The 11,006-nt window shown below is 52.1% G+C and overlaps 1 protein-coding gene across 1 annotated transcript; it reads right to left on the reverse strand.

Moving 5' to 3' along the window:
• Nucleotides 1–682: 682 nt before the first annotated feature.
• LOC149975559 (uncharacterized) lies at nucleotides 683–10,602 on the reverse strand (the record flags this gene model as incomplete). The annotated part of the gene is made up of 3 exons (XM_090206663.1): nucleotides 683–965; nucleotides 5,441–7,656; nucleotides 8,797–10,602. Coding segments are annotated over 3 exons (4,305 nt in total), but the record flags the coding sequence as incomplete, so codon positions are not given.
• Between the last annotated feature and the right edge of the window lie 404 nt (nucleotides 10,603–11,006).

The following is an 11,006-nucleotide window of genomic DNA, read 5'->3' on the forward strand; positions in this document are numbered from 1 at the left end:
AGTTGTTGGAGCTGCAGTTGTAGGAGCTGCAATTGGGTTTTTCGTAAAAGCTGCAGTTGTTGTCGTAGTAGATGCTGCAGTTGTAGGGGTGGTAGGTCCAATGGTTGTTGTAGTAAAAGCTGAATTGATTGTCATAGCAGCTTTTGTGGTGCTGGTTGAAGGAGCTACAGTTATTGGAGTAAGAGCTTTAGTTGCTGTAGGTATGGTAGATGTAGTGGTCGTAGGCGCTATAGTTGCCGTCGGAGCAACAGTTGTCATTGTAGGTGCGGCAGTTGTAGTTGTCATAAGAACCAAAAATTTCATAGTAGGAGGTGCAGTTATGGTTGTAGGTTTAGCTGCAGTTGCGGTTGTTGTAAGAGCTGCAGTTGTAGTTATTGTAGCAGGTGCTGCAGTGGTTGTCCAAGTAGGTGCTGAAGTTGTATTGATCATAGGAGCTACGGTTCTTGTTATAGGTGCTGCTGTTGTAAAGGTTGGAGTAGGTGTTGTGGTTATCGTAGGAGCTTCAGTTGTAGTTATTGTAGCAGGTGCTGCAGTGTTTGTCAAAGTAGATACAGATGTTCTTGTAGGTGATGCAGTGGTTGTTGAAGTAGGTGCTGCAGTTGTAGTGGTCGTAGAAGCTACAGTTGTTATAGGTGCTGCTGTTGTAATGGTCGTAGTAGGTGTTGTGGTTATCGTAGGAGCTTCAGTTGTCGTTGTAGGTGCTTCTGTTGTGGTTGTAGGATCTAAAGTTGTTGTAGTAGGAGCTGCAGTTGTGCTTGTCGTAGGATCTGCAGTTGTGGTTGTTATAGTAAGTGCTGCAGATGTTGTTGTCATAGTAGGTGCTGCAGATGTAGTTGCCGTAGTAGGTGCTGCAGTTGTAGTTGGTGCTGCAGTTGTGGTTGTCATAGTAGGTGTTGTAGTTGTCGTAGTAGGCGCTGAAGTCGTGGTTGTCGTAGCAGTTTCGGCTGTAGTTGTCGTAGTAGGTGCTGCAGTTGTGGTCGTAGGAGCTACAGTTGTTGTGGGGGTCGTAGCAGCTACAGTTGTGGTTGTCGTGGGAGGTACAGTTGTGGTTGTCGTGGGAGGTACCGTTGTGGTTGTCGTGGGAGGTACCGTTGTGGTTGTCGTGGGAGGTACCGTTGTGGTTGTCGTGGGAGGTACAGTTGTGGTTGTCGTAGGAGGTACAGTTGTGGTTGTCGTGGGAGGTACCGTTGTGGTTGTCGTGGGAGGTACCGTTGTGGTTGTCGTGGGAGGTACCGTTGTGGTTGTCGTGGGAGGTACCGTTGTGGTTGTCGTGGGAGGTACCGTTGTGGTTGTCGTGGGAGGTACCGTTGTGGTTGTCGTGGGAGGTACAGTTGTGGTTGTCGTAGGAGGTACAGTTGTGGTTGTCGTAGGAGGTACAGTTGTGGTTGTCGTAGGAGGTACAGTTGTGGTTGTCGTAGGAGGTACAGTTGTGGTTGTCGTAGGAGGTACAGTTGTGGTTGTCGTAGGAGGTACAGTTGTGGTTGTCGTAGGAGGTAGAGTTGTGGTTGTCGTGGGAGGTACAGTTGTGGTTGTCGTGGGAGGTACAGTTGTGGTTGTCGTGGGAGGTACAGTTGTGGTTGTCGTGGGAGGTACCGTTGTGGTTGTCGTGGGAGGTACCGTTGTGGTTGTCGTGGGAGGTACCGTTGTGGTTGTCGTGGGAGGTATCGTTGTGGTTGTCGTAGGTGGTACAGTTGTGGTTGTCGTGGGAGGTACAGTTGTGGTTGTCGTGGGAGGTACAGTTGTGGTTGTCGTGGGAGGTACAGTTGTGGTTGTCGTAGGAGGTACAGTTGTGGTTGTCGTAGGAGGTACAGTTGTGGTTGTCGTAGGAGGTACAGTTGTGGTTGTCGTAGGAGGTACAGTTGTGGTTGTCGTAGGAGGTACAGTTGTGGTTGTCGTAGGAGGTACAGTTGTGGTTGTCGTAGGAGGTACAGTTGTGGTTGTCGTAGGAGGTACAGTTGTGGTTGTCGTAGGAGGTACAGTTGTGGTAGGAGGTACAGTTGTGGTAGGAGGTACAGTTGTAGTTGTCGTAGGAGGTACAGTTGTAGTTGTCGTAGGAGGTACAGTTGTGGTTGTCGTAGGAGGTACAGTTGTGGTTGTCGTAGGAGGTACAGTTGTGGTTGTCGTAGGAGGTACAGTTGTGGTTGTCGTAGGAGGTACAGTTGTGGTTGTCGTAGGAGGTACAGTTGTGGTTGTCGTGGGAGGTACAGTTGTGGTTGTCGTGGGAGGTACAGTTGTGGTTGTCGTGGGAGGTACAGTTGTGGTTGTCGTGGGAGGTACAGTTGTGGTTGTCGTGGGAGGTACAGTTGTGGTTGTCGTGGGAGGTACAGTTGTGGTTGTCGTGGGAGGTACAGTTGTGGTTGTCGTGGGAGGTACAGTTGTGGTTGTCGTGGGAGGTACAGTTGTGGTTGTCGTAGGAGGTACAGTTGTGGTTGTCGTAGGAGGTACAGTTGTAGTTGTCGTAGGAGGTACAGTTGTGGTTGTCGTAGGAGGTACAGTTGTGGTTGTCGTAGGAGGTACAGTTGTGGTTGTCGTAGGAGGTACAGTTGTGGTTGTCGTAGGAGGTACAGTTGTGGTTGTCGTAGGAGGTACAGTTGTGGTTGTCGTAGGAGGTACAGTTGTGGTTGTCGTAGGAGGTACAGTTGTGGTTGTCGTGGGAGGTACAGTTGTGGTTGTCGTGGGAGGTACAGTTGTGGTTGTCGTGGGAGGTACAGTTGTGGTTGTCGTGGGAGGTACAGTTGTGGTTGTCGTGGGAGGTACAGTTGTGGTTGTCGTGGGAGGTACAGTTGTGGTTGTCGTGGGAGGTACAGTTGTGGTTGTCGTGGGAGGTACAGTTGTGGTTGTCGTGGGAGGTACAGTTGTGGTTGTCGTGGGAGGTACAGTTGTGGTTGTCGTGGGAGGTACAGTTGTGGTTGTCGTGGGAGGTACAGTTGTGGTTGTCGTGGGAGGTACAGTTGTGGTTGTCGTGGGAGGTACAGTTGTGGTTGTCGTGGGAGGTACAGTTGTGGTTGTCGTGGGAGGTACCGTTGTGGTTGTCGTGGGAGGTATCGTTGTGGTTGTCGTAGGTGGTACAGTTGTGGTTGTCGTGGGAGGTACAGTTGTGGTTGTCGTGGGAGGTACAGTTGTGGTTGTCGTAGGAGGTACAGTTGTGGTTGTCGTAGGAGGTACAGTTGTGGTTGTCATAGGAGGTACAGTTGTGGTTGTCGTAGGAGGTACAGTTGTGGTTGTCGTAGGAGGTACAGTTGTGGTTGTCGTAGGAGGTACAGTTGTGGTTGTCGTAGGAGGTACAGTTGTGGTTGTCGTAGGAGGTACAGTTGTGGTTGTCGTAGGAGGTACAGTTGTGGTAGGAGGTACAGTTGTGGTAGGAGGTACAGTTGTGGTTGTCGTAGGAGGTACAGTTGTGGTTGTCGTAGGAGGTACAGTTGTGGTTGTCGTAGGATGTACAGTTGTAGTTGTCGTAGGAGGTACAGTTGTAGTTGTCGTAGGAGGTACAGTTGTGGTTGTCGTAGGAGGTACAGTTGTGGTTGTCGTAGGAGGTACAGTTGTGGTTGTCGTAGGAGGTACAGTTGTGGTTGTCGTAGGAGGTACAGTTGTGGTTGTCGTAGGAGGTACAGTTGTGGTTGTCGTAGGAGGTACAGTTGTGGTTGTCGTGGGAGGTACAGTTGTGGTTGTCGTGGGAGGTACAGTTGTGGTTGTCGTGGGAGGTACAGTTGTGGTTGTCGTGGGAGGTACAGTTGTGGTTGTCGTGGGTGGTACAGTTGTGGTTGTCGTGGGAGGTACAGTTGTGGTTGTCGTGGGAGGTACAGTTGTGGTTGTCGTGGGAGGTACAGTTGTGGTTGTCGTGGGAGGTACAGTTGTGGTTGTCGTGGGAGGTACAGTTGTGGTTGTCGTGGGAGGTACAGTTGTGGTTGTCGTGGGAGGTACAGTTGTGGTTGTCGTGGGAGGTACAGTTGTGGTTGTCGTGGGAGGTACAGTTGTGGTTGTCGTGGGAGGTACAGTTGTGGTTGTCGTGGGAGGTACAGTTGTGGTTGTCGTGGGAGGTACAGTTGTGGTTGTCGTGGGAGGTACAGTTGTGGTTGTGGGAGGTACCGTTGTGGTTGTCGTGGGAGGTACCGTTGTGGTTGTCGTGGGAGGTACAGTTGTGGTTGTCGTGGGAGGTACAGTTGTGGTTGTCGTAGGAGGTACAGTTGTGGTTGTCGTAGGAGGTACAGTTGTGGTTGTCGTAGGAGGTACAGTTGTGGTTGTCGTAGGAGGTACAGTTGTGGTTGTCGTAGGAGGTACAGTTGTGGTTGTCGTAGGAGGTACAGTTGTGGTTGTCGTAGGAGGTACAGTTGTGGTTGTCGTAGGAGGTACAGTTGTGGTTGTCGTAGGAGGTACAGTTGTGGTTGTCGTAGGAGGTTCAGTTGTGGTTGTCGTAGGAGGTACAGTTGTGGTTGTCGTGGGAGGTACCGTTGTGGTTGTCGTGGGAGGTACAGTTGTGGTTGTCGTAGGAGGTAGAGTTGTGGTTGTCGTAGGAGGTAGAGTTGTGGTTGTCGTAGGAGGTAGAGTTGTGGTTGTCGTAGGAGGTAGAGTTGTGGTTGTCGTAGGAGGTAGAGTTGTGGTTGTCGTAGGAGGTAGAGTTGTGGTTGTCGTAGGAGGTACAGTTGTGGTTGTCGTGGGAGGTACAGTTGTGGTTGTCGTGGGAGGTACAGTTGTGGTTGTCGTGGGAGGTACAGTTGTGGTGGTCGTGGGAGGTACAGTTGTGGTGGTCGTGGGAGGTACAGTTGTGGTTGTCGTGGGAGGTACAGTTGTGGTGGTCGTAGGAGGTACAGTTGTGGTTGTCGTAGGAGGTACAGTTGTGGTTGTCGTAGGAGGTACAGTTGTGGTTGTCGTAGGAGGTACAGTTGTGGTTGTCGTAGGAGGTACAGTTGTGGTTGTCGTAGGAGGTACAGTTGTGGTTGTCGTGGGAGGTACAGTTGTGGTTGTCGTGGGAGGTACAGTTGTGGTTGTCGTAGGAGGTACAGTTGTGGTTGTCGTGGGAGGTACAGTTGTGGTTGTCGTGGGAGGTACAGTTGTGGTTGTCGTAGGAGGTACAGTTGTGGTTGTCGTAGGAGGTACAGTTGTGGTTGTCGTAGGAGGTACAGTTGTGGTTGTCGTAGGAGGTACAGTTGAGGTAGGAGTAGGAGGTACAGTTGTGGTTGTCGTAGGAGGTACAGTTGTGGTTGTCGTAGGAGGTACAGTTGTGGTGGTCGTAGGAGGTACAGTTGTGGTGGTCGTAGGAGGTACAGTTGTGGTGGTCGTAGGAGGTACAGTTGTGGTGGTCGTAGGAGGTACAGTTGTGGTGGTCGTAGGAGGTACAGTTGTGGTGATCGTAGGAGGTACAGTTGTGGTTGTCGTGGGAGGTACCGTTGTTGTTGTCGTGGGAGGTACCGTTGTGGTTGTCCTGGGAGGTACCGTTGTGGTTGTCGTGGGAGGTACCGTTGTGGTTGTCGTAGGAGGTACAGTTGTGGTTGTCGTAGGAGGTACCGTTGTGGTTGTCGTGGGAGGTACCGTTGTGGTTATCGTGGGAGGTACAGTTGTTGTTGTCGTGGGAGGTACAGTTGTGGTTGTCGTAGGAGGTACAGTTGTGGTTGTCGTAGGAGGTACAGTTGTGGTTGTCGTAGGAGGTACAGTTGTGGTTGTCGTAGGAGGTACAGTTGTGGTTGTCGTAGGAGGTACAGTTGTGGTTGTCGTGGGAGGTACAGTTGTGGTTGTCGTGGGAGGTACAGTTGTGGTTGTCGTGGGAGGTACAGTTGTGGTTGTCGTGGGAGGTACAGTTGTGGTTGTCGTGGGAGGTACAGTTGTGGTTGTCGTGGGAGGTACAGTTGTGGTTGTCGTGGGAGGTACAGTTGTGGTTGTCGTGGGAGGTACAGTTGTGGTTGTCGTGGGAGGTACAGTTGTGGTTGTCGTGGGAGGTACAGTTGTGGTTGTCGTGGGAGGTACAGTTGTGGTTGTCGTGGGAGGTACAGTTGTGGTTGTCGTGGGAGGTACAGTTGTGGTTGTCGTGGGAGGTACAGTTGTGGTTGTCGTGGGAGGTACAGTTGTGGTTGTCGTGGGAGGTACAGTTGTGGTTGTCGTAGGAGGTACAGTTGAGGTAGGAGGTACAGTTGTGGTTGTTGTAGGAGGTACAGTTGTGGTGGTCGTAGGAGGTACAGTTGTGGTGGTCGTAGGAGGTACAGTTGTGGTTGTCGTGGGAGGTACAGTTGTGGTTGTCGTGGGAGGTACAGTTGTGGTTGTCGTGGGAGGTACAGTTGTGGTTGTCGTGGGAGGTACAGTTGTGGTTGTCGTGGGAGGTACAGTTGTGGTTGTCGTGGGAGGTACCGTTGTGGTTGTCGTGGGAGGTACCGTTGTGGTTGTCGTGGGAGGTACCGTTGTGGTTGTCGTGGGAGGTACCGTTGTGGTTGTCGTGGGAGGTACCGTTGTGGTTGTCGTGGGAGGTACAGTTGTGGTTGTCGTGGGAGGTACAGTTGTGGTTGTCGTCGGAGGTACAGTTGTGGTTGTCGTAGGAGGTACAGTTGTGGTTGTCGTAGGAGGTACAGTTGTGGTTGTCGTAGGAGGTACAGTTGTGGTTGTCGTAGGAGGTTCAGTTGTGGTTGTCGTAGGAGGTACAGTTGTGGTTGTCGTAGGAGGTACAGTTGTGGTTGTCGTAGGAGGTACAGTTGTGGTTGTCGTAGGAGGTACAGTTGTGGTTGTCGTAGGAGGTACAGTTGTGGTTGTCGTAGGAGGTACAGTTGTGGTTGTCGTAGGAGGTACAGTTGTGGTTGTCGTAGGAGGTACAGTTGTGGTTGTCGTGGGAGGTACAGTTGTGGTTGTCGTGGGAGGTACAGTTGTGGTTGTCGTGGGAGGTACAGTTGTGGTTGTCGTGGGAGGTACAGTTGTGGTTGTCGTGGGAGGTACAGTTGTGGTTGTCGTGGGAGGTACAGTTGTGGTTGTCGTGGGAGGTACAGTTGTGGTTGTCGTGGGAGGTACAGTTGTGGTTGTCGTGGGAGGTACAGTTGTGGTTGTCGTGGGAGGTACAGTTGTGGTTGTCGTGGGAGGTACAGTTGTGGTTGTCGTGGGAGGTACAGTTGTGGTTGTCGTGGGAGGTACCGTTGTGGTTGTCGTGGGAGGTACCGTTGTGGTTGTCGTGGGAGGTACCGTTGTGGTTGTCGTGGGAGGTACCGTTGTGGTTGTCGTGGGAGGTACAGTTGTGGTTGTCGTAGGAGGTACAGTTGTGGTTGTCGTCGGAGGTACAGTTGTGGTTGTCGTAGGAGGTACAGTTGTGGTTGTCGTAGGAGGTACAGTTGTGGTTGTCGTAGGAGGTACAGTTGTGGTTGTCGTAGGAGGTTCAGTTGTGGTTGTCGTAGGAGGTACAGTTGTGGTTGTCGTAGGAGGTACAGTTGTGGTTGTCGTAGGAGGTACAGTTGTGGTTGTCGTAGGAGGTACAGTTGTGGTTGTCGTAGGAGGTACAGTTGTGGTTGTCGTAGGAGGTACAGTTGTGGTTGTCGTAGGAGGTACAGTTGTGGTTGTCGTAGGAGGTACAGTTGTGGTTGTCGTGGGAGGTACAGTTGTGGTTGTCGTGGGAGGTACAGTTGTGGTTGTCGTGGGAGGTACAGTTGTGGTTGTCGTGGGAGGTACAGTTGTGGTTGTCGTGGGAGGTACAGTTGTGGTTGTCGTGGGAGGTACAGTTGTGGTTGTCGTGGGAGGTACAGTTGTGGTTGTCGTGGGAGGTACAGTTGTGGTTGTCGTGGGAGGTACAGTTGTGGTTGTCGTGGGAGGTACAGTTGTGGTTGTCGTGGGAGGTACAGTTGTGGTTGTCGTGGGAGGTACAGTTGTGGTTGTCGTGGGAGGTACAGTTGTGGTTGTCGTGGGAGGTACAGTTGTGGTTGTCGTAGGAGGTACAGTTGTCGTAGGAGGTACAGTTGTCGTAGGAGGTACAGTTGTCGTAGGAGGTACAGTTGTCGTAGGAGGTACAGTTGTCGTAGGAGGTACAGTTGTCGTAGGAGGTACAGTTGTCGTAGGAGGTACAGTTGTCGTAGGAGGTACAGTTGTCGTAGGAGGTACAGTTGTCGTAGGAGGTACAGTTGTCGTAGGAGGTACAGTTGTCGTAGGAGGTACAGTTGTCGTAGGAGGTACAGTTGTGGTTGTCGTGGGAGGTACAGTTGTGGTTGTCGTGGGAGGAACAGTTGTGGTTGTCGTGGGAGGTACAGTTGTGGTTGTCGTGGGAGGTACAGTTGTGGTTGTCGTGGGAGGTACAGTTGTCGTGGGAGGTACCGTTGTGGTTGTCGTGGGAGGTACCGTTGTGGTTGTCGTGGGAGGTACCGTTGTGGTTGTCGTAGGAGGTACAGTTGTGGTTGTCGTGGGAGGTACAGTTGTGGTTGTCGTGGGAGGTACAGTTGTGGTTGTCGTGGGAGGTACAGTTGTGGTTGTCGTGGGAGGTACAGTTGTGGTTGTCGTGGGAGGTACAGTTGTGGTTGTCGTGGGAGGTACAGTTGTGGTTGTCGTGGGAGGTACAGTTGTGGTTGTCGTGGGAGGTACAGTTGTGGTTGTCGTGGGAGGTACAGTTGTGGTTGTCGTGGGAGGTACAGTTGTGGTTGTCGTGGGAGGTACCGTTGTGGTTGTCGTGGGAGGTACCGTTGTGGTTGTCGTGGGAGGTACCGTTGTGGTTGTCGTGGGAGGTACCGTTGTGGTTGTCGTGGGAGGTACCGTTGTGGTTGTCGTAGGAGGTACAGTTGTGGTTGTCGTAGGAGGTACAGTTGTGGTTGTCGTAGGAGGTACAGTTGTGGTTGTCGTAGGAGGTACAGTTGTGGTTGTCGTAGGAGGTACAGTTGTGGTTGTCGTAGGAGGTACAGTTGTGGTTGTCGTAGGAGGTACAGTTGTGGTTGTCGTAGGAGGTACAGTTGTGGTTGTCGTAGGAGGTACAGTTGTGGTTGTCGTAGGAGGTACAGTTGTGGTGGTCGTAGGAGGTACAGTTGTGGTGGTCGTGGGAGGTACAGTTGTGGTTGTCGTGGGAGGTACAGTTGTGGTTGTCGTGGGAGGTACCGTTGTGGTTGTCGTGGGAGGTACCGTTGTGGTTGTCGTAGGAGGTACCGTTGTGGTTGTCGTAGGAGGTACAGTTGTGGTTGTCGTAGGAGGTACAGTTGTGGTTGTCGTAGGAGGTACAGTGTTGGTTGTCGTAGGAGGTACAGTTGTGGTAGGAGGTACAGTTGTCGTAGGAGGTACAGTTGTGGTTGTCGTAGGAGGTACAGTTGTGGTTGTCGTAGGAGGTACAGTTGTGGTTGTCGTAGGAGGTACAGTTGTGGTTGTCGTAGGAGGTACAGTTGTGGTTGTCGTAGGAGGTACAGTTGTGGTTGTCGTAGGAGGTACAGTTGTGGTTGTCGTGGGAGGTACAGTTGTGGTTGTCGTGGGAGGTACAGTTGTGGTTGTCGTGGGAGGTACAGTTGTGGTTGTCGTGGGAGGTACAGTTGTGGTTGTCGTGGGAGGTACAGTTGTGGTTGTCGTGGGAGGTACAGTTGTGGTTGTCGTGGGAGGTACAGTTGTGGTTGTCGTGGGAGGTACAGTTGTGGTTGTCGTGGGAGGTACAGTTGTGGTTGTCGTGGGAGGTACAGTTGTGGTTGTCGTGGGAGGTACAGTTGTGGTTGTCGTGGGAGGTACAGTTGTGGTTGTCGTGGGAGGTACAGTTGTGGTTGTCGTGGGAGGTACAGTTGTGGTTGTCGTGGGAGGTACCGTTGTGGTTGTCGTGGGAGGTACCGTTGTGGTTGTCGTGGGAGGTACCGTTGTGGTTGTCGTGGGAGGTACAGTTGTGGTTGTCGTAGGAGGTACAGTTGAGGTAGGAGGTACAGTTGTGGTTGTTGTAGGAGGTACAGTTGTGGTGGTCGTAGGAGGTACAGTTGTGGTGGTCGTAGGAGGTACAGTTGTGGTTGTCGTGGGAGGTACAGTTGTGGTTGTCGTTGGAGGTACAGTTGTGGTTGTCGTGGGAGGTACAGTTGTGGTTGTCGTGGGAGGTACAGTTGTGGTTGTCGTGGGAGGTACAGTTGTGGTTGTCGTGGGAGGTACCGTTGTGGTTGTCGTGGGAGGTACCGTTGTGGTTGTCGTGGGAGGTACCGTTGTGGTTGTCGTGGGAGGTACCGTTGTGGTTGTCGTGGGAGGTACAGTTGTGGTTGTCGTGGGAGGTACAGTTGTGGTTGTCGTAGGAGGTACAGTTGTGGTTGTCGTAGGAGGTACAGTTGTGGTTGTCGTAGGAGGTACAGTTGTGGTTGTCGTAGGAGGTACAGTTGTGGTTGTCGTAGGAGGTACAGTTGTGGTTGTCGTAGGAGGTACAGTTGTGGTTGTCGTAGGAGGTACAGTTGTGGTTGTCGTAGGAGGTACAGTTGTGGTTGTCGTAGGAGGTACAGTTGTGGTTGTCGTAGGAGGTACAGTTGTGGTTGTCGTAGGAGGTACAGTTGTGGTTGTCGTAGGAGGTACAGTTGTGGTTGTCGTAGGAGGTACAGTTGTGGTTGTCGTAGGAGGTACAGTTGTGGTTGTCGTAGGAGGTACAGTTGTCGTAGGAGGTACAGTTGTCGTAGGAGGTACAGTTGTCGTAGGAGGTACAGTTGTCGTAGGAGGTACAGTTGTCGTAGGAGGTACAGTTGTCGTAGGAGGTACAGTTGTCGTAGGAGGTACAGTTGTCGTAGGAGGTACAGTTGTCGTAGGAGGTACAGTTGTCGTAGGAGGTACAGTTGTCGTAGGAGGTACAGTTGTCGTAGGAGGTACAGTTGTCGTAGGAGGTACAGTTGTGGTTGTCGTAGGAGGTACAGTTGTGGTTGTCGTGGGAGGTACAGTTGTGGTTGTCGTGGGAGGTACCGTTGTGGTTGTCGTGGGAGGTACCGTTGTGGTTGTCGTGGGAGGTACCGTTGTGGTTGTCGTGGGAGGTACCGTTGTGGTTGTCGTGGGAGGTACAGTTGTGGTTATCGTGGGAGGTACAGTTGTGGTTGTCGTGGGAGGTACAGTTGTGGTTGTCGTAGGAGGTACAG

The sequence above is a fragment of the Oncorhynchus mykiss genome, chromosome 18 (assembly GCF_057628025.1).
Source record: "Oncorhynchus mykiss isolate SJ-2025 chromosome 18, ASM5762802v1, whole genome shotgun sequence".
NCBI classification, from domain to species: Eukaryota; Metazoa; Chordata; class Actinopteri; order Salmoniformes; family Salmonidae; genus Oncorhynchus; species Oncorhynchus mykiss.